The sequence below is a fragment of the Liolophura sinensis genome, chromosome 1, assembly GCF_032854445.1.
Source record: "Liolophura sinensis isolate JHLJ2023 chromosome 1, CUHK_Ljap_v2, whole genome shotgun sequence".
Lineage (NCBI taxonomy): Eukaryota > Metazoa > Mollusca > Polyplacophora > Chitonida > Chitonidae > Liolophura > Liolophura sinensis.
Window position 1 is genome coordinate 1194903 of NC_088295.1, and position 24296 is coordinate 1219198.

The window sequence follows — 24296 nt, forward strand, 5'->3', positions numbered from 1 at the left end:
GCAGAGAAACCCACGAGCAGGGAGACAAATGTTGCGTTACAACAAGCTAGTATTACTGCTATAGTGTAGTTGTTTCCTTAAAGTATTCAATGAACTTTAAATTTAATCAGCGAAGTTTGTGTTAGTATTTGGGGCAATGCACCAAAGAACTGATCTGATAAACTTTAGTATGAAGAATGAAAGAACTCATTTGTATATATGATTACAGGTATTCACTCTTTGCAGATTTCAAAATGAAGTTTCCTAGATGATGATATTTTCATTTTCACCAGTCATTAGCCTTGAGTTTTTGTCGAGTCTCCATATTTTCAGCGGTGCAAAAGTAGATGCTCTATATTAATACTTGTAGCATCATGGCCTACATAATACACGTAGCATGCTGGCATATATAATACATGCAGCATGATGGCCTACGGAATACATGTAGCATGATGGCCTACATAATACATGTAGCATGATGGCCTACATAATACATGTAGCATGATGGCCTACATAATACATGTAGCATGATGGCCTACATAATACATGTAGCTGATGGCCTACATAATACATGTAGCTGATGGCCTACATAATACATGTAGCTGATGGCCTACGGAATACATGTAGCATGATGGCCTACATAATACATGTAGCTGATGGCCTACATAATACATGTAGCTGATGGCCTACGGAATACATGTAGCATGATGGCCTACATAATACATGTAGCATGATGGCCTACATAATACATGTAGCTGATGGCCTACATAATACATGTAGCTGATGGCCTACATAATACATGTAGCTGATGGCCTACATAATACATGTAGCTGATGGCCTACATAATACATGTAGCATGATGGCCTACATAATACATGTAGCTGATGGCCTACATAATACATGTAGCATGATGGCCTACATAATACATGTAGCATGATGGCCTACATAATACATGTAGCTGATGGCCTACATAATACATGTAGCTGATGGCCTACGGAATACATGTAGCATGATGGCCTACATAATACATGTAGCATGATGGCGTGAGGGAATGACACTGCTAGCATGACAATAATCTGTAGCAGTAGCAATAATCTGCTCCAATGACCCAATAATCTGTGTCAGTGACACAATAATCTGTGTCAATGACACAATAATCTGCGGCAATGACCCATTAATTCGTTACGGCAATGACACAATAATCGGCCAAAACGACCCATTTATCCGCTACCGAAACGACACAATAATCTGCGGGAAATGACACAATAATGTGCGGAAATGACACATTTATCTGCCGAAACGACACAATAATCTGCGGAAATGACACAATAATGACACACAGACTGGTTTGGACAGCGTTTTCGGTCACTTGGCCGGAATGTTTGGGGGGGGGGGGGGGGGAATGGGGATGGAGGTCACTCACAAATTCATCAACCCGTGTAGTCATACTATATGGTTCTTTTCAAAGATAATTAATATGAACACGAACGATGAGACAACGTTAGTGCCATTCAAAATTGTTTTCTTTCCTCATTTTACTTTTTTGGTTGATCCATAGAAAGCATTCAAATTAGTATAGTATAAAATACGTCGGTCTTTTCGAACTGCATCTCAGTGGCGCAACGTCACCTCCCTTACCTCATAAAAATTTCCCTAATATGAAACGTTTTCTAATCAGCTTTAATGGATTATCAGGTGATCAAAATACGGTGAAAAAAAACAAAAAAACGGTGCTCTGGTAAACCTCGATCCTCACCTGCCAGACACGCACGACTTCTGCTAAACCTTCTGATCCGCCAGACACACACGGCATCTCACAAACCTCTTGATATGCCAGACACGCACGGCACCTGATAAACCTCCTGATCTGCCAGACACGTATGACATCTGATAAACCTCTTGATCTGCCAGACACGCACGGCATCTGATAAACCTCCTGATCTGCCAGACACGCATGGTATCTGATAAACCTCCTGATCTGACAGACAAGTACGGCACGTGATAAACCCCCTGATCTGCCAGATACGCACGGCACCTGATAAACCTCTTGATATGACAGACATGCACGGCACCTGATAAACCTCTTGATCTGCCAGACACGCACGGCACCTTATAAACGTCTTGATCTGAACGACACGTACGGCATCTGATAAACCTCCTGATCCACCAGACACGCACAGCATCTGATAAACCTCTTGATATGGCAGACATGCATGGCATCTGATAAACCTCTTGATCTACCAGACACGCACGGCACCTGAGAAATCTCTTGATCTGCCAGACACGTATGACATCTGATAAACCTCTTGATCTGCCAGACACGCACGGCACCTGATAAACCTCCTGATCTGCCAGACACGTATGATATCTGATAAACCTCTTGATCTGCCAGACACGCACTTCATCTGATAAAACTCCTGATACCGCAGACACGCACGGCAAATGATAAACCTCTTGATCTGCCAAACACGTATGACATGTGATAAACCTCTTGATCTGCCAGACACGTATGACATCTGATAAACCTCTTGATCTGCCAGACACGCACGGCATCTGATAAATCTCCTGATACCCCAGACACGCATGATATCTGATAAACCTCTTGATCTGCCAGACACGCACGGCACCTGATAAACCTCCGGATCTGCCAGACACGTACGGCATCTGATAAACCCCCTGATCTGCCAGACACGCACGGCATCTGATAAACCTCCTGATCTGCCAGACACGTATGATATCTGACAAACCTCTTGATCTGCCAGACACGCACGGCACCTGATAATCCTCTTGATCTGCCAGACATACATGGTATCTGATAAACCTGATACCCCAGATAAGCACGGCATCTGATAAAGCTCCTGATACCCCAGACACGCACAGCATCCGATAAACCTCTTGATCTGCCAGACACGAACGGCACCTGATAAACCTCCTGATCTGCCAGACACGTATGATATCTAATAAACCTCTTGATCTGCCAGACACGCACGGCATATGATAAACGTCTTAGTCTGAACGACACGTACGGTATCTGATAAACCTCTTGATCTACCAGACACGCACGGCACCTGAGAAATCTCTTGATCTGCCAGACACGTACGGCATCATATAAACCTCCAGATCTGCCAGACACGTATGGTATCTGATAAACCTCTTGATCTGCCAGACACGCACGACATCTGATAAACCTCCTGATACCCCAGACACGCACGGCATCTGATAAACCTCCTGATACCCCAGACACGCACAGCATCTGATAAATCTCCTTATACCCCAGACACGCACGGCATCTGATAAAACTCTTGATCTGCCAGACACGCATGGCATCTGATAAAACTCTTGATCTGCCAGACACGTATGATATCTGATAAACCTCTTGATCTGCCAGACACGCACGGCATCTGACAAACCTCTTGATCTGCCAGACACGCACGGCATCTGATAAACCTCTTGATACCCCAGACACGCACGGCATCTGATAAACCTCCTGATACCGCAGACACGCATGGTATCTGATAAACCTCTTGATCTGCCAGACACGCACGGCACCTGATAAACCCCCTGATCTGCCAGACACGTATGATATCTGGAAAACCTATTGATCTGCCAGACACGCACGGCATCTGATAAATCTCCTGATACCCCAGACACGCACGGCATCTGACAAACCTCTTGATCTGCCAGACACGCACGGCCTCTGATAAACCTCCTGATACCCCAGACACGCACGGCATCTGATAAATCTTCTGATACCCCAGACACGCACGGCAACTGATAACCTCTTCATCTGCCAAACACGCACGGCACCTGATAAACCTCCGGATCTGCCAGACACGCACGGTATCTGATAAACCTCTTGATACCCCAGACACGCACGGCATCTGATAAATCTCCTGATACCTCAGACACGTACGGCATCTGATAAAACTCTTGATCTGCCAGACACGCACGGCACCTGATAAATCTCCTGATACCCCAGACACGCATGATATCTGATAAACCTCCTGATCTGCCAGACACGCACGGCACCTGATAAACCTCCGGATCTGCCAGACACGCACGGCATCTGATAAACCTCTTGATACCCCAGACACGCACGGCATCTGATAAATCTCCTGATACCTCAGACACGTACGGCATCTGATAAAACTCTTGATCTGCCAGACACGCACGGCACCTGATAAATCTCCTGATACCTCAGACACGTACGGCATCTGATAAAACTCTTGATCTGCCAGACACGCACGGCACCTGATAAACCTCCTGATCTGCCAGACACGTATGATATCTGATAAACCTCTTGATCTACCAGACACGTACGGCACCTGAGAAATCTCTTGATCTGCCAGACACATATAACATCTTATAAACCTCTTGATCTGCCAGACACGCACGGCATCTGATAAACCTCCTGATCTGCCAGACACGTATGGTATCTGACAAACCTCTTGATCTGCCAGACACGCACGGGATCTGATAAACCTCCTGATACCCCAGACACGCATGGTATCTGATAAACCTCTTGATCTGCCAGACACGCACGGCACATGATAAACCTCCTGATCTGCCAGACACGTATGATATCTGATAAACCTCTTGATCTGCCAGACACGCACGGCATCTGATAAATCTTCTGATACCCCAGAGACGCACGGCATCTGACAAACCTCTTGATCTGCCAGACACGCACGGCATCTGACAAACCTCCTGATACCCCAGACACGCATGGCATCTGACAAACCTCTTGATCTGCCAGACACGCACGGCATCTGATAAACCTCCTGATATCCCAGACACGCACGGCATCTGATAAATCTCCTGATACCCCAGACACGCACGGCATCTGATAAACCTCCTGATCTGCCAGACACGTACGGCATCTGACAAAGTTCCTGACCTGCCAGACACGCACGACACCTGCGCACGGCACCTGATGAAGCTTTTGCTCTGGGAGACAGGCACGACACTTGGTAAACCTCTTGATCTGCCAGACACACATGACACCAGATAATCCTCCTGACCTTCCAGACACGCAGAAAACTTGGTAAACCTCCTGATCTGACACGCACGGCACTTGATAAACGTCTTGATCTGCCGTACACACACTAAACCTTGGAATCAGCATGTCGTAAGTTAGACATCGGCTCTAGGGGTACTCCCGGGACTCGTGCCATAAACATCTTCTAAACAGTATGATTTTGTAAAGTGACGTGTTGTTCATTATACGCGTTAACATTCATAATGACAACTACCTGTCAAACCTTACTCTCCCTTAATAAACAAATCAATACCGGTACAGACAAAGTTTGAAGTTTTAAAACGTAAACCTGCGTCGGATTTCACACAGACAGTATCATGAGAGTTGAAACAAGGCTAGAACATGTCATCTAGCTATATTGTCACAGATGAAAACATGGAACGGTATTTTACCGCTCTTATGTGATAGTCAAGCACATGCCACATACCATTTTGTTTTTTACTCTATCTACAATCAGCAAGAGATTTTTTTTTTTTTTTTTTTTGGATTGGTGTTTTACGCCGTACTCAAGAATATTTCACTTCTACGACGGCGGCCAGCATTATGGTGGGTGGAAACCGGGCAGAGCCCGGGGGAAACCCACGACCATCCGCAGGTTGCTGACAGACCTTCTCACGTACGGTCGGAGAGGAAGCCAGCATGAGCTGGACTTGAACTCACAGCGACCGCATTGCAATCAGCAAGAGAATGCGTGTTGCATGATTGGTGGCTTAGGTCTAATATGGTGGAAGAAAATATTTCGGGATTTCGGCAGAATGCTTAATCATTGGGTCATAGCTATGCCAACATTCGGTTGGTCAGTAAAAGAGTTGCGTTAGTTAATTAAATGTTAAGACGTGCTATCCAATTTCTCTGTGGCTTTGGTAATCAACCTGCCAGGGATTAAGCACAACATGGGGTATTTCACGCCTGTACCAGTGGGAATGTTTGTGCGTGCGCATACAGGAATAGCTCAGCTACAACCCTTCACTGCGCTTGGTCATTTGACCATGTTACACAACCCCGGACTCCAGACCAGTGAGCCACGTTACACAACCCCGGATTCCAGACCAGTGGGCCATGTTACACACCCCGGACTCCAGACCAGTGGGCCCCTTACACACCTCGGGTTCCAGGCCAGTGGGCCATGTTATTCCTTTAGAAAATGAATTAATGACACAAAATGGCAAATTTATCGTAAGCCAAGTGTATTCTAAAGGCTGGGTTGGTGGTTAGTTAAGAAAGTGACGTCAATTTCGTTGAAAACATGCATGCAAAGAACAGCTGAACATGTGGGTCAACAATGACAATGGCATCACCCTCAATTTTACAACTGTCCCTGCCGATTTTAGCAAAAAACTTCCACGAATGATTGCAAGTCTCCTGTAGCCAGTCCCTCCCATATTATGTAAATTACTGCGCGTGAAAACGAAGGTATAAAATCAAGTGAATCTTATTCTCCACCACCCTAATGAGGTAAAGATTTGTGCGGTCAGTAGGGTTCAAACCACAGAGGGTACGGTGTCACCTGTCCACACCAGTGAACTAATAAAGGGACTGGTATTGCGAAATACTGGCCTAGCTAGCCAAGCGTGAGAAGATGAGAAAGCTATAATTTAGATTAAAGTAGTTTTTTCCTTCAGCGGAATTTGTGGTACATAGTATTCCATTCCTGTAGGTTTCTAGAAGCTGAGACAGTCAGGGGTGAACTGAATAACTTGAACATGTAACCCAGTTTGACCGTATATACTGTGGATTGTCCGATCAGTTCATGCCACAGAGATTCTCAGTCCTCAATACAGACAAGAGGGAATATTTCTAAGGTACTTACTGGTTGTCTTTTGCGGATGATGAGGTATCGTTGAAGTAGTAATCCAAACTGGCGAAGTAACCCCATGGCCAGTGCTTGGGCTGATCCTAGAGGACCCGCTCTCCACACAATTCGCTCGTCTCTGCTCCGCACGTGAAGCTACGACTGACCTGGGGAATGTACAAAACACTTGTTTACTTGTCATGAATCCTACCACTCCGCTCGCTATACAGGTGTACATGCTTGAATAGACACGCCTTCTGCATGAGAAAGGGGTTATCACGTGAGACGACCCTCTGGACTAGCCAGTATGGCAGCACTACAGACAACTGTCCCCATATAGCGGGTTTGGTGTAGTCAGCTCTGGCCAGGGCGTAGAGTACTCACCATACCTGAACACAGTGCTTCAGTGAGGCCGGCTTATGTAACCCGCAGCCTGGCTTCTACTGTCACCGCCCCCCCCCCCCCCCCCCCCCCACCAGTGGCTCCAACAACGGTGTAACCGAAAAGCATTACATAGAATTATATCTTCACAAGATTTTGCCTGGCGCGTTCCGATGATGTCATATGTTAATAGTGTTACAGTAACAAGTTAGTCACGCCCTCCTAAGTATGTAGGCCTATTATTTGCACCATCCTACAATACAAAGAACACTAAATAGGGCTCAAGAAATAATAAGATACTCTCGATAACCATCTACAAAACACAGTATTTTTTATTCATGTGTGGCAGTTTTCTTTTTCCCTGTTCGGATTCCTCCGCATCTTCATATTTTTTCTTTGAGTACCGGTACTGTATTAAACGCAAATCTAAAGAAAATAAGGTTCAGATCAGGTGAGTTCCCGCTGGTGAGTTCCCGCTGGTGAGTTCCCACTGGTGAGTTCCCCCTGGTGGGTTCCAAATGGTCAATTCCACATGGTCAATTTCCACTAGTGAGTTGTCAGTAGTCAGTTCACACTAGTCAGTTCCCACTGGAGAGTTCCCACCAGTCAGTTCCCACTAGACTGAGTCCCCATTGGTCAGTTCCACCGCATGTAGACATTATTCCTTGTCAGGGCCGCCTCCAGAACGACCAATTATTCCTTGTCAGGGCCGCCTCCAGAACAACCAATTATTCCTTGTCAGGGCCGCCTCCAGACGATCAATTATTCCTTGCCAGGGCCGCCTCCAGAACGACCAATTATTCCTTGTCAGGGCCGCCTCCAGAACGACCAATTATTCCTTGTCAGGGCCGCCTCCAGAACGACCAATTATTCCTTGTTAGGGCCGCCTCCAGAACGACCAATTATTCCTTGTGAGGGCCGTCTCCAGAACGACCAATTATTCCTTGTCAGGGCAGCCTCCAGAACGACCAACCCACTAATATACACTTTTGTAATAAAAGTCGCAAAATATGGTAAATTTTACATAACATTAAATTTACATAAATTTGAATATTCCAGTACTGGCATCAAATACTTCCACACGGTTTATTGCCAAATGTTTTCCAGTATTATTCTCTAAGTTTCTAAGGTAAATATGAAAAATGTTACACATGCCAATTATATGTGTGTAATTCCCGCGGCATATAATGGGAGACGATATAGCGATCACCACCGTGCGTCTGTACGACTTGAATAAAGATGAACCTTGTCAACGCAACTCCCTCTATATGTGAAGGTCTTTAACAGATTTTCTATGAAACTTGGAAGATGTCTTTAGGGCGATATGTAGATGTGCGTGAGCGATTTTAATTCCATTCCGTAAAATATTACATAATGTAAGTTATCGCCCTCTAAAAATAGAATCTGGACAAAAACTGAGATCTTGTGAAACCACACTATTGATAGTTGCATTGGGTTTTCCTGAAGTGCATAGAAAAGTTGAAGGCAATATGTACGTATGAAGATATGTGTGTGTGTGTGTTTTTTTTAGTGTGCGAGTTATTTTCCATGTTCTCGCTGTGTGAAGATGGAATTCGGAATTTAATAAAATTAGACACTGTCAGATTCCAATGCAGTTTCCAATAGGTTTAAATTTACAGACGTGTGTATGTCAGTATATGCGGAAGTGCGCATGCCTTTTTCGTTGCATTTCATCCGTTATTGTCCAAGTTAGAACTGTTTGGAGGTTGAATGTTGGCTGAGGGAAATAGAAGCTAGTCACTGGCTGAGGGAAATAGAAGCTAGTCAATGGCTGAGGGAAATAGAAGCTAGTCATACATAAAGCTTTCATCATTTCTGAACAAAGTTTCACGAAACTTTGCGTATAGGTAACAGGTTACGGACTACATTGCTTGTATGTCGTGAATTATCTCCAATAATTATGTCCTTGTTTCAAAACTGCATAGTCCTCGTAACACTGCTCTGAGTTTAGTTAATTTGTGTGTGTCTTTATGAACACTTTTAATTTATGCATTATTTTCAAACAGAACAAAAGTTTTTCCAATGACATGTACGGAACACCGGATACAAAATTGTGCCAGAATTCAACGGTGGAAATTCTCTTCCACTGTCATGACTGGAAAATAACGAATCAGAAGGCGCGAAGAACGTGCGTTAGGGGAACACGGGGAAATGGCGCCTTGTGTCTGTATAAAAATATTCTCATCTCTGTTGGGGATCAAAAACTACTAAGACCCATCTCTAATTCTTACTTAGTTGACAATTTAGTAATCCTGCCAACTAGCCCAAATCAGAATTTATCTTTACGATGATGTCTATTTGCTGATGGCGTGACATGTAAACAATCAGTAATCAATAACAAATATGACATCATCGACTGGTTTTATATTTGTATTCATTGTTAAAATTAAATATATATCTTGTATTTCTTTTTTCTTGTTGAAAAATTTAAATTCTTTTCACTATTCCACATTGTTCTTAATGCATAATACAATTTTCTTTGACACTTTGACAAAAAATATTTTGTAGACTTGTACAAAACCATTGTACACATATACTTAATTCTTTTGTACGCATGTGGAAATATTTTGTACATTAGCTGAATTTCTGCACATTACATACAACATTTGAAAACAGGTACAGAAATAAGCACAAATGCCTGTGTACAAATGAAATGAAACTGAACAAAAGTTTTTACATAAGTACAAACTAATTGGACGTGTGTAATTCTTTGGCCTACATGTATATGTTATAATTATTAGAAAATAAATAGGTGGAAAATAGTCCGGAAAAGGGACAGAAAGCACGGAATGTGCATACAGCCGCATGATTATCTACTATAGGGTGGATGAAATACATGTAATATAATTAAAGACCTACAGTATACAGAGTAAAACCAGACGAGCGACCACAGTGTGATAGACGTACGGTATGGAGCGTAAAACCAGAGCAGCGACGACAGTGTGATAGACGTACAGCATAGAGAGTAAAACGAGACCAGCCACTGTGATACCTGGCAAATGGCTGCACGTAACAGGTGAAATATGGCTCCCGGTCAATTTAACTGAGTTAGGGTTTTATTCTAACTGCTCAAGTAAATGCATAATTAGCAGCAATTTCAACGCCCCCAAGCACCATGGTTTAAGCAGAATTAGGTTTAAAAAGCCAGTGATGGTAATTGCAATTTATTAGACGTCACTGGTCTAGAATTACTCAAAATGCTGTGTTGTCATCACATTTAACATACAATCACACTAAAACAGCGCAAAGGGACTGGGCCTCGGGAATGCTTAGTCTACCAGCAGAATCTTGGTTTATGCAGGAATACAATATGATTAAAGATGTACAGCATAGAAAGTAAAACCATTTCTTTAGCTGTCACAGAGTCGATGAAATAAAGCATTTCAGGTCAGCTGTCATAGAGTGGACGAAATAAAGTATGTCAGGTTAGCTGTCATAGAGTGGACGAAATAAAGCATTTCTGGTTAGCTGTCATAGAGTGGACGAAATAAAGCATTTCTGGTTAGCTGTCATACAGTGGATGAAATAAAGCATTTCAGGTTAGCTGTCATAGAGTGGACGAAATGAAGCATTTCTAGTTAGCTGTCATAGAGTGGACGAAATAAAGCATTTCAGGTCAGCTGTCATACAGTGGATAAAATAAAGCATTTCTGGTTGGCTGTCATACAGTGGACGAAATAAAGCATTTCTGAATAGCTGTCATAGAGTGGATGAAATAAAGCATTTCTGGTTAGCTGTCATAGAGTGGATGAAATAAAGCATTTCTGGTTAGCTGTCATGGAGTGGACGAAATAAAGTATTTCTGGTTAGCTGTCATAGAGTGGACGAAATAAAGCATTTCTGGTTAGCTGTCATAGAGTGGACGAAATAAAGCATTTCTGGTTAGCATTGCTCACTTCAAAACGTGACGATAATGAGTGATGCACTCATGCTCTATGTACGGACAACGTAATGATAATGAGTGAATCACTCATGCACTATGTACGACAACGTAATGATAATGAGTGAATCACTCATGCACTATGTACGACAACGTAATGATAATGAGTGATGCGCTCATGCACTATGTACGGACAACGTAATGATAATGAGTGATGCACTCATGCACTATGTACGGACAACGTAATGATAATGAGTGATGCGCTCATGCAATATGTACGGATAAAAATGAACGTTACCGCGTTGAGCAACGACCCACGTTCTGCATAGGTCTGCCGGCGTGGAGCAATGCGGCATGCATAGCTTTTTCATATTGATGTACAGTGCCTGAGAAAGCACACCCTGTTTTACACACAAAATACAGCATATGTAACAGAGCGTGTAATCGTATATTGATCCGGATTCTTTATAGAATTTATCCTATGTGGCATGAGTGTTAAAACAAATATCATGTTTTGCACAAGCGCTCGTCTCTTTGACCCATTTCCTGTGAATCATATAAAAACATCTGTCTCTTTCGTATTGTGTAATGAGGCTTCATATAAATTTATGACGGCACCAAGTTTGGCCATATTTCTCATTTCCCTGACCCTAGATCTCGGAGTAACATAACAGAGGGATAGGCAACGAGACGCAGTCACGTTATTTCACGGCCTCGATGAGACATCTCGTGAATCTGACAGTACATGACAGGGCCAATAAGAGGGACGAGAATACGGGAACTTGATTAAGTTACTGACTTGTTCTTTTTTTCTTTTCATGGGACACACTGACATGATTTTTCTTTCTAAATCGACGATGCATTACAAAGGTATCTGGCAATAATAACTTTTGAGCGATCCGTTACCACTGGTGATCAGATTCTACCGGTTAGCATTTACCTCTCCGACGGAGACCTGTTTTTCAAAATTGGGCTGTTGTAAAGAATAGCGTTATATTTTCGTGTAACTTTCTACGTGACTACCTACCTAAATGCATCCATGCTTCGTTGGCCAAATATGGAGCAGACCCTTTTCAGATATAGTTCATGTGACAAAGGCATATGCGCATTCGACCCTTACCATGTTCATATGTCTTAAAGGCGTCTAAAAACCATTTTCTAGCACATCAACTCGAGCGGTGTAGTGGTATAAGCAACCTGCTAAGGACCCAACATGTTGTCTGATGGAAGTTCAAATTCCAGAATATTCCATAACCAGGTAAGTAATCAGTAAAAGCACGTGACAGTGGAAAAAAATGACGTCAGAATGCACTTGGAAATCAACACGGAAATATAACCCTAGTCCTTACAACTCCCCCGAAATAACAGTTCAGCTACATTGTCGAGCAGCACCGCGGATTTTCCCAAGTAACACCACTTTCATTTTTCATAATTTTATCTGATTTTTGTTGTGTGGAGCAGGTAATATCATTTTCTGTGGTTTCTTATAATTGATGTGTGGCTAACTTTCTGAAATGTAGGTATTTTCAATTTATCGTCATTTTCCTCTTCTAAAGCTTTCTTTGTCAACACCAATACGTAATTCCTTTCGTTTTTAAAAAGTACACACTTTTGCGGGAGGTGTGGTATACTTGTTGGTGACAAGTTACATAGAAAAATATGCTTGTAAATGTCATATTTTCAGTGTAAAGTCGGTATGAAATTAGCTCTAGCGGGCTGTTCGGACATAGTTATGTAATGGTTTACCAGAGATAACCCCTAGCTAATTAGTAGGCCTATCACAGATAATCTTTAGTTAATTAGTAGGCCTAGCATATAGCCCTCTTGCACCATATTTTCTTTTATCAGTGAAAAACCTGATTTTAACACAAATAACCTGCTCAGACAGAAATATACGTTTACAACCAATTATCAGATTGTTGAATATATAAATGTTAATTCCTATTTATAAAAATATTATGTTATAGTGATGAATAGATAGGCCTTATATTTGTTGTTAATCTGCAAACCTGTCTATTTGATTTCATATGTATTTAGTATATATTTAAATCTGTGCTTTAAAGTAAAAACTAATGATAAATTTCAAGTGTTACAAATATATTAATGTTTTATACTCCCCTCAGGCCTTTCCAGGAATTACTTAACTCTGTCTGCTCTATTTAACTGTGTTGTGAGCTACACAGAATAAATTCCTAGATACGAGTGCTTTATACGGTGTGTTTGTTAGGGGTATGCAAATATTTCATACTGTTTTCTTATATGGGCCTTCTCGGTAATTGTTCATCTCTTGAAATGCATAATTACTTGATGAAAACAACATGTTGACATATACGCCTACATTGATTGCTTCATATAGCACATATAGCTCATCGCGCTAGGAATAAAATGAAAGCTAGAGCACATTCATGCAACCTGTAGTTCTTTATTCTGTTTACACTCCGGTTACATGTAAAATCTAAAACCCGTAAAAGATAGGTCACGGACTTAGAATATTACGTCCCTCCCTAAGTTTAAGAAAGCAAATCTGCAAACTGTAAAACTAGTCAAATGAATTGTCTAAAGACGCACTGCCAGTGCATGAAGTACGACAATCCTAAAAACGTACTAGCCGTGCACAAGGTATGAAAAACCTGTATGTCCTTCTCTTACGTCGTTATCGAACTAGGTCTGAGACTAAACACATTTAGAAATGTTGACAGTTTCTACGGTATGGTTGCACTGAACAGTGACACACATAGTCCTTCAGGTGGACAGGTGGACCGCGTGAATGTCTCACAGGATAGCGCCTTTCAGGTTCCCCGGACGGTGTATGTTGCCCTTGCCAAATGGAATCCTCACCATCAGACTCAAACTCCACTGGTGTCTTGGTGCTTGGTCTAGGTGGAAAAACTTTGAAATGAGAGCTGTTACGGGCAAATGTTTTGGAACCGTCGGTGACTTGTATTAGTGATCCACTGATCTTTACCACTGTCTATGGTTGGTTGATATATGGAGGATCGAACTCCCTTTTGTTGAGGTTCTTCACGAGGATCGTGTCTCTTAGTTTGATCTTCCTGGTTATGTGCGCCTGTGGATGTCTGCACAGGTTTTCATTTTCCGCTTTGCCTCATCGTCTTTCAGCTGGATGGTAGTAGATGGAGCCATGGGTGGCGTAGGAATGATCGGCTCCGGGAGACTAGTTCTTATCGGACTGCCAAACAATTCTGTCACAAGAGGTATGGAAGTTGTGGAGTGACGAGTGGCACGATGGTTACGTAAAAATGTCCACAAATCATGCCTTCATGGCTTCCCATTTTCAGTGTTTGAAGCCCAACAATGTGGCGAAGTCGGCCATGTCTTTACTCTGAAAAGTGGGGCCGTTTTCTGCCTTCACGAGCTCTAGGATGCCGTGGATAGAAAAACTTCTGTCAGATTTGAGTATGCCTGTATTCGTACTTGCTGATGGGACAGTGTCGACCTCTGGATATAGCGAATAATCATCCATTACGACTCGAAGATATTCTTCAGACGGTAGAGGTCCATTGAAGTCCACGCTGACGTTCTGCCAGGGTTTGACTGGGAACTCTGTCATGTTCAGAGGTTTTCTTGTAGTGATTCCATTTGCTGACCCAAGGACGGAAGCCAGAGAGCCTTAGTTTTTGCCATACCTTTGTGTCCAGAATGAGCAATATTAATTTCTCGCTGCTGAAGTTTGCTGGGGAAAATAATTCTGCTGTTGCGAAGAAAAATTTCACCCTGTGAGGCTAGGTGAGCTCATCTTTCAGCCTGGCAAAGGACCTACATTGATTGAGTCGGGAGCGTTCCACGTCTTTCCACTGCTTTGTTCGCAGCGAATGTTCGCAGCGAATGAATAACACATCGTCATGAGTGTTGCGTCATGTTTGGTTGCCGTACGGATGTCATCAGTCGTCATGTTTTGGGGAACGGTATGCAAACAGATAAAGTTTAGCTGGTGTTCTGCAACTTTAACTTGTCGATTGATCTTCAGGAATGTGGATGAATGTCTATGCATGTACTCCGCAGGGTTGTCTACACCTTTTCTGTGGATGACTTTGAAGTCGTAGTTGGGCTGTAGTTTAATTCTCCATCTCTCTATTCTCTATTTGTTGTAGGTTTCCGACAATTGCCTCCCGAGGTTTGTGGTCCGTTACAACATGGAATGGTTGTCCGTACAGATATTGGTGAAAGTGCTGTATTCTCCATGTAATAACCAAAGCTTCTCGCTCTGTTTCTGCGTCTGTGAAAGAACGACTTGCATAAGCGACGACTTTCGCTGACTTCTCATGAGTTTGCGTTAGCATGGCCCCAAGACCTACACGGCTGGCATCAACGATAAGCTCAGTTTGTTTTGTAGAGTTGAAGTAAGTTGGTCGAGAGAAATCTGTTCCCGATCACCCCATTTGTATTCAGTGTCTTTCTCGCCAACTCTCGAAGGGGTGGGGTGATTGTTGCCAAGTTGGGGATAAAACAACCGCAGTAGTTAGCAAGCCCAAGCAAACTGTGGATTTCAGCAGGTGGCTGTAGAGGGCTAGCATTGTTAATGCCTGTCACCTTTTTGAGATCGACTGATATGCCCTTGTCGGAGAAAACACAATCGAAAAACTCCAGTTTTTACTTGTGAATCTGACACTGTTCTCGGTTTACGATTAGACTGTTCTCACTAAGACGCTGGAGGACGGCTGCGAGACGATCCTCGTGCTCTGGGTCGCTTCTGGCTGATAACAGGATGTGGCCATTGATGTTAATTACCATAGGGATGCCTTGTTGAAACTGCTGGATGGTGTTTTGGCAGATTTCCGTTGCAGACTTTACACCAAAGCTGAGTCTTTTGTACCGGAATAGCCCAGTATGGGTTGAGAAGGTTGTCAAGGAACGTGAGTCAGGGGCTAATTCCAACTGCTGGTATGCTGAATTGAGGTATAGTTTTGTAAATGTTGAGAAGACATTCAGGTCAGAGATTATGTCATCAAGTGTTGGCATGGGGTGACTCTCTCGATGGCCTCATTGGCTTTGTATAGATCTGCACAAATCCTAATTTGGTCAGGTGGCTTGGGAACTACCTCAATAGGAGAGGTCCATGGTGTTGGACCGGAGACTCGATTACATCCGGAGACAATTTCCGATTCAACTACCGGTTTTACGGTCTTTCTGTGACAGTTAACTGCATGGTTTTTCAATTTGCCAAGTCCACTGAAAATATTTGGAAAACTCTGTATGGTACGATCGGTGTTTGGGGACAGTGAGTTAACCACCTTGATCAACCATAAAGCAGTGGCTGTGCGGTAGGTTAGAAGTCTTTCTGCCTTTCCTGGTATAACATAATATGGGTCAAGGGACCACTTGGAGGATGATTCAATTTCTGCTTAAAATTTACCGAGTAGAGGGATGTGCTTGTTAGCGTTGTATGGGTATACTCTAGTGTTAGTTTTGGACAGGACAGGCTTGTTCGTTAACCTGTTGTAAGTACTGAAGGACATCGGGTTAATTGTCGATCCGGTGTCAGTTAACACTTTGAACCCCTGACCATTGATGTTAACCGTTGTAATCGGCTGGTCACTTTTACTGGACGGTTTGTTAAAAACATGAGTTGTTGCACGGAATACAAGTCATCCTCTGACGACGAATCGTGCTAGGGGAAGTTAGACATTCTGTTGTAAGTTCCGTCACTGTCACTGTCAACTTGTCTGGCTGATTGTTTAGGCTGACTCTTTTCCATGACAGACACCCCCCACTAAAGTGTTCATGTTTGTTACAGTATCCACAGGTGCGGTCCTTTGCAGAGTAGGTCCTTGTATGTGGATAGGGACCACCGCAAAAATAACACTCCTTGTTGCTGGACAGTGTTTTGTGATTGAGTTTCAGAGATTTCTAAAGTTCTTGCCGCATTCAATAAATCAGTCAGTGTCCAATAGGTTTTACGAAGAGCTCTGCGTCGGATTTTGTTTGACGAACACGTTTGTGTGATTTGTGTCTTGATTTCGTTGTCAGTGGACTGCAATCCACAGGTGGCTGTTAACTGCCTGTCTCGTCTGGAAGGTGTCTATTCGCTCGCCTGGTCGCTGGGAAACTTGTCTGAACTTTTTATATTCCACATTTCTAAACGGTGTGAAGTATTTTGTGAGCGCTTCGACATCTTTCTTGAAGTCTTTAGCATCACCAGCGTATATGTCACACAACTCGTCACCACCATAATGCAGCAAAAGCCCTCTTTTACATGTACATTCATCGTCGTTCACTGTAGCCACTCTTTTCAGCGTGTACATAAGGAGTCTGAGTCGCCATGGATGTTGAACTGTGGAAATGTAGATAGGGATACTGCCCTGATGCCAACATGTGTTGTTGCTTTTTCGATCAAACGGTTGTTGTTTAATTTACCCAGCGAAATTTGTACCCATACAGAGCATGCAGCTCACAGGTCCATGGCGTGGTGGGTGTCCGGTGTTGAATTCTACTCGCCGCTCGTCGCCAGATATAGCGTTAGGAATAAATGTAAAATTTGACACCCGTAAAAGGTCACAGACTTAGAATATTCAAATTACTACATTTCAGCATTGTGTTCTTGCTGATTTTATTTAAAAGCGACAGAATGTGAAGTGACATCTGACCAGTGATTCAGACGAATTCCTCGGAGACGATTTCTGTGTGATTTTGGACAAAATCAGTATCCTGCCAACATTTTTTGGATGAGTTATCTCAGATATCTTCAGTCACCCTGAACTGCATGTACCAAACCCCGGGAACAGAGCTTGCTGCACGTTGGGAATGAAAACAGTTTTATTACTTGTTTGTAATAAATTTTCCTTATGTTGTTATTTAAATACGTGTACTTGTATGTGATTTCTTTCCTGTTAAAACGTCTGGTAGCGGTATTAAAAAGTAATCAAGTGAATTAAACTATTTTCAGCTTAGTCCTCGGCATTGGTTAGTGCATAAATGCGACCTTGGATTATCTGGTACTTTTTCATATTTAGTATCTTGAAATGTCCTTAGAAAATGATCGATGCCATGCTATATGCATCTGAGTCATTAGTTACTGGATAAGATAGATGCAGCCTACTAATTAGTCCAGAGTCCAGATTGACTAGGCTCGGTTGGCGACCCAGTGTTTCTGCATAATCGTGGAGTCTCTTAATGTCAAGGGAGTGCTTCACATGTAGGTTGTTTTATCAAGGAAGTGCTTCACACGGGGAATTGGTTTATCCAGGAGGTGCTTCTCCCTGGGATTGGTTTATCAAGGAAGTGTTTCACACGGTGATTGGTTTATCAAGGAAGTGCTTCACACGGGGACTGGTTTATCAAGGAAGCGTTTCACACGGTGATTGGCTTATCAAGGAAGTGCTTCACACGGGGACTTTTTTATCAAGGAAGCGCTTCTCCCTGGGATTGGTTTATCAAGGAAGTGTTTCACACGGTGATTGGTTTATCAATGAAGTGCTTCACATGTAGGTTGGTTTATCAACGAAGAGCTTCTCCCTGGGATTAGTTTATCAAGGAAGTGTTTCACACCGGGATTGGTTTATCAAGGAAGTGCTTCACATGGGGACTGGTTTATCAAGAAAGAGCTTCTCCCTGGGGTTGGTTTATCAAGGAAGTGTTTCACACGGTGATTGGTTTATCAATGAAGTGCTTCACATGTAGGTTGGTTCATCAAGGAAGTGTTTCACATGGTGACTGGTTTATCAATGAAGTGCTTCACATGTAGGTTGGTTTATCCAGGAGGTGCTTCACCCGGGGAATGGTTTATCAAGGAAGTGTTTCAAACGGTGATTGGTTTATCAATGAAGTGCTTCACACGGGGACTGGTTTATCAAGGAAGCGCTTCTCCCTGGGATTGGTTTATCAATGAAGTGCTTCACATGTAGGTTGGTTTATCAAGGAAGTGTTTCACACGGTGATTGGTTTATCAAGGAAGTGCTTCACACGGGGACTGGTTTTTCAAGGAAGCTCTTCTCCCTGGGATTAGTTTATCAAGGAAGTGCTTCACACGGGGACTGGTTTATCAAGGAAGAGCTTCTCCCTGGGATTAGTTTATCAAGGAAGTGTTTCACACGGTGATTGGTTTATCAAGGAAGTGCTTCACATGGGGACTGGTTTATCAAGAAAGTACTTCTCCCGGGGATTGGTTTATCAAGGAAGTGCTTTTCCCAGGGATTGATTTATCGAGGAAGTGCTTCATATGGGGATTGGTTTATCAAGGAAGTGCTTCACCCGGGGATTAGTTTATCAAGGGAGTGCTTTCCTGGGGATTGATTTATCGAGGAAGTGCTTCACACGGGGATTGGTTTATCAAGAAGGTGCTCCACATGGGGATTGGTTCATCAAGGAAGTGCTTCTCTCGGGGATTGGTTTATTAAGGAAGTGCTTTTCCCGGGGATTGGTTTATCAAGGAAGTGATTTATATGGGGATTGATTTATCAAATAAGTGCTTTATATGGGGATTGGTTTATCAAGGAAGTGCTTCACACGGGGATTGGTTTATCAAGAAGGTGCTCCACACGGGGATTGGTTCATCAAGAAAGAGCTTCTCCCTGGGATTGGTTTATCAAGGAAGGGCTTCTCCCGGGGATTGGTTTATCAAGGAAGTGCTTTCCTGGAGATTGATTTATCAAGGAAGTGCTTTTCCCAGGGATTGGTTTATCGAGGAAGTGCTTTATATGGGGATTGGTGTATCAAGGAAGTGCTTTCCTGGGGATTGATTTATCGAGGAAGTGCTTCACACGGGGATTGGTTTATCAAGAAGGTGCTCCACACGGGGACTGGTTCATCAAGGAAGTGCTTCTCTCGGGGATTGGTTTATTAAGGAAGTGCTTCTCTCGGGGATTGGTTTATCAAGGAAGTGCTTCTCCCGGGGATTGGTTTATCAAGGAAGTGCTTCTCCCGGGGATTGGTGTATCAAGGAAATACTTTTGCCCGAGGATTGGTTTATCAAGTAAATGCTTTACCGGAGGATTGGTTAATTCACGCAACAACCAAACATTAACTTGCTTTGACATTATTCATTTACCTGTAACATTTTATCTTAATAAGAACAAGAGTACATTTACACTTAAACACATAACAATGCATAGAAAAGAGAAATTCTTGCCGGAGGCAGGTACCTTAGAGAAAGTACTGTCGAACTCCATGTTGAAATCCACTGCTAATTGTGCGGATAGCCAACTTTGATGCTAATTCATCAAGATTTAAGCTGGGTAAGAATCCAGGACTTTTGCGTTTCAACATGTTTGTATATTAAGCAAGGAAATCAGCGGAGAATTGCTCGTAGCCGGCAGAATTTATACCATGACAGGCTTTTGATACAAATAAAATTGTAGGCTTTACTCAATGATGTAGTGAGCATAGGGCTGTCATTTGCCTTTCAAACGTTACATTCGTTCTAATTGTTCATCAGTTAGAATTTGTATTGTATATACATCTGCAATAAACTCACCGGGTTTGACGATATTTACATCTCAGTTTGATAATACAGCATTTTCCCTTGAGCAATGCCTGCGTCTACCGGTATACATGTTATCTACTGGAATGGGAGTATTAACACTTTACACATTTACCCAGCCGTTGTCACAAGATAAAGCCTCCGTCTACCTCCAGAGCTTTATGCCCCCCGTCACTGTATAAACTGAAAATCTTAGGAGCTAGGCAATGGAATCGTTTCGCTTGTGCCAATTTTAGTAATTCATCTATAGCTTGAATTGTTTTGAAATTCTTATTTTGATTTCCAATAAACGATGAGCAATGTAGGCCACGACACTTTGGTAAAGGGCAATCACATGCAACAGTGGCGTTTTCTGTTCGTGGTCAAAACTACCGAACAACAGAGTTTTCTGCTCTTGGCCAAAACTACCAAGCAATAGCGTTTTCTGTCTGTCATCAACACTGCCAAGCAACGACGTTTTCTGTCCCTGCTCAAACTACCGGCCAATGACAACGTTTTCTTTCCTTTCTCAAAACTGCCGAGCAACAACAACGTTTTCTGTCCGTGATTAAAACTACCGAGCAATAACAACGTTTTCTGTCCGACATCGCAGTACAAACGTTTGGAGAAGGAGCGGCAAGACTGGAAACACAATGAATTTTAATTATTAACGATAACGGTAAATATTTATCGACTTCAACGGCGGTGTAATGTTGGTATAGCCTCCCGTGCGGACCATTTCATTCTCAGACTGACATGACAGCAGGGATAACTTGTCGCAAATTAATGTAGCATAAAGGTCAGACATGAGAATCAAGGGATAACTTGTCGCAAATTAATGTAGCATGAAGGTCAGACATGAGAACCAAGGGATAACTTGTCGCAAATTAATGTAGCATGAAGGTCAGACATGAGAACCAAGGGATAACTTGTCGCAAATTAATGTAGAGTAAAGGTCAGAAATGAAAAACAGGGAATAACATGTGGGAAATTTAATGTAGAATAAAGGTCACAAATGAAAAACAAGGAATAACAAGTGGTAAATTACTGTTCCACACAGGTCAGAGAGAAACAACAAGGGATAACAAGTTGTAAATTAATGTAGAACAACTGACACGGACAATGGACAAAGTAAAAGGAATTTTAATTTGTGAATATCTGCCAATCCTAATAGATTGTTACCGACGTGGCCCATGCTTGTGAGACCGAAACTGTGTGTGTACAAATACCAGAGTCGTAGGAGGCCACCATCCAGACGCGTACATGTACAAATAAGAGGTAAATAAAATAAGAAAAAACAAACATGTATCAATACAGCCTTCAAATTGTCGTCCTCTACAAAAATGCTACAAAAAGGATACCAAGTACCCCATAGTATATTAATCAAAAGCCTTACGAAAGTACTAACTGTCCTAGTTGACAAAGGTTAAGTTATTTGAATGTATTTCGCAATCCTGTCACGCGGTCATTAGTAACGCGGCCGTAGCCTTGGGGATAGCATTGCACGTGGGCTGTCAGTAGAGGACAACCTGCAGTAAGCTATTATGGTGTACCGGTGAGTCGTCTGAGTTCGGTGAGTTTAATAGAACTGTACAATGTAAAACTGTCAGTCATGTGCCTTCTGTTTGTGCCTTACAAACAACTCACACCAGCGATATACTGACACTGGGCCGGGCCGCTTAAGCTGTAACGATGATTTGCGCTTTTCCCCAAATGAATAAATCGACTATTTGCACTGTGTTATGTAGCACACTGCGCTTTAGAAACATGTAGATGGTACATGGACATCATAAAACGCAAGAATCCTCTGTGACCCAATTTTCCACATCTACACAAGGTCAATATCCTGCAACATGTTATGTCCTAACTTCACAGGCCGTACCAGTGTACAATTCAAGAGCAAGTAATCAAAACACGGCTTAAATTACCAATATGTCTTTGAATTGAAAACGTACAACTGCACGGCGATGGAATAGATTCTAACAGTGATGATTTTATCCCCTCTTCGCTCAGGCTATGTGGCAGAGACAATGGTTTACTGAAACAAACTGATTAATTCTGAACAATAAACTATTTACATTAGTTAATAACCAATAACTTATCGTTGTGTAAGTTTACACTGTAAAGGTCTTGGATAACATACAATGTTCAGTGCCCTGATCGTTAAGAAATAAAACATGCCACACAACCGATCAAAACACTTCACAAAAATAGTTGCATCGTTAGATTTTGGTAAATCATAATTCTCTCACGACGGAGTCAACAGTGAAAGTCGCTATTTTTTGTACGGGTATGACACATTAACTGACACAATATATGCTATCACTGCCGATTAGGATGTAAAATAAAAATACAGGCTCGATTCAGTTAACAAAAGTACATCCCTATATATATATATGCTAAACCCTTAATAAAACCCAAAATCGTTCTTCTTTTGGATGGTGGTGGGGACACCTGGTAGAATTCGCTTTCTTTTTGATGGATGACAATAGCAAATGTCGCCTCGGTGTTCAAGCTTATATTGAGTGTCTGTTGTGGACTTCATCCACTTTCATTATTTGACTGACAGTTTCAAGTTATCGCCGGCAAAGATACACCCAGGTTTCAAGTGCATAATCATTCGGGTCAGAGATACGTATAATTCGCCAGTATTTTCAAGTGGCATGCCATGCAAATTCATTTGAAATTTTCGTATGTTTTCTACATTTTCTAAATATTTTTTCTCGGTAAATAAAATTTGGGAAAAAAATGACTGCGTTTGTAACAGTTTTATTTGCAAACAAAAACATTTTGTGAAGAATCCTTTTTATTAAAACTGATTGACTGGCTTTGCGGATAAGCCGTTTGATAAGCCACAAACATACACAAAATTCGAATGAAATTGCATGTGACGAATAAGCTACTGATTAATACATCATATACACTTGTACAACACTTCCCCATTTTACCAAACTTCGCCTAAAGATCCACCGCTCACGCCCCAACTGCCTTAATCCAACACGAACAAATAACTACTCCACTAGACTCGGTAACTGATGAGTATTAATAAATACAGTATCAAATCAAATAGCAGCTTCCTTAAACGATGTACAGCAACTGTGAGACAACAGCATGCATAGGTTGACCGATCTGACCACAGAAGGCAGGTAAAACGTGAAACACAAGCAGTTTCCACTCCATGCATCAGTGAGGAAAAAATGTCTCGTTGAATAGCCACAGAAACAGAAGAAGACAAAATGTCTAGCTGAATCGCCTTGGATATGTACGAGTGGCCACAAAATGTCTAGCTAAAACGTCAGGAACGTACGAGTGAGGACAAAATGTCTAGATGAATCGCGGCAGAAACGCACTGAGTATTCATGGGCTAACACAGATTACATCACTTTTCACTCATATCTCAAAACGTGGTGTCTGCCGACAAAGCTTGGAGCCGATTGATTCAAATGGCCTATCGTGTAGAGAAAACCGATTGGATAGCGATGACGTCTGTCAAGTTTACGTAACCGTTGGACCAAGCCAGTAACGGAGATATAGAATACTTAGCGATATACGTAGTCTTATTTATGTATTTATTTATTTGACTGGGGATTTACGCTGTACTCAAGAATATTTCACTTCTATAACAGCGGCCAGCACTACGGTGGGCAGAGCTTGAGGAAAACCTACGATCATCAGCAGGCTACTGGCTGACCTTCCCATACACGGCAGGAGAGGAGACCAGTATGAGCTGGAACTCATAGCGACCGCATTGGTGAGGGGCTCCTCGGTTATTTTGCCGCGTTGGAAAGCT

At 42.4% G+C, this 24296-nt stretch overlaps 1 protein-coding gene across 1 annotated transcript in view; it reads right to left on the reverse strand.

The window, feature by feature from the left end:
* LOC135461452 (uncharacterized) overlaps positions 1 to 24296 on the reverse strand; it is a 276606-nt gene that overhangs the window by 240136 nt on the left and 12174 nt on the right. The window contains exon 2 of the mRNA XM_064738560.1: positions 6828 to 6976. Coding sequence (XP_064594630.1) covers positions 6828 to 6893 — 66 coding nt within the window. The 5' untranslated portion in view covers positions 6894 to 6976. The remainder of the gene's footprint in view (positions 1 to 6827; positions 6977 to 24296) is intronic.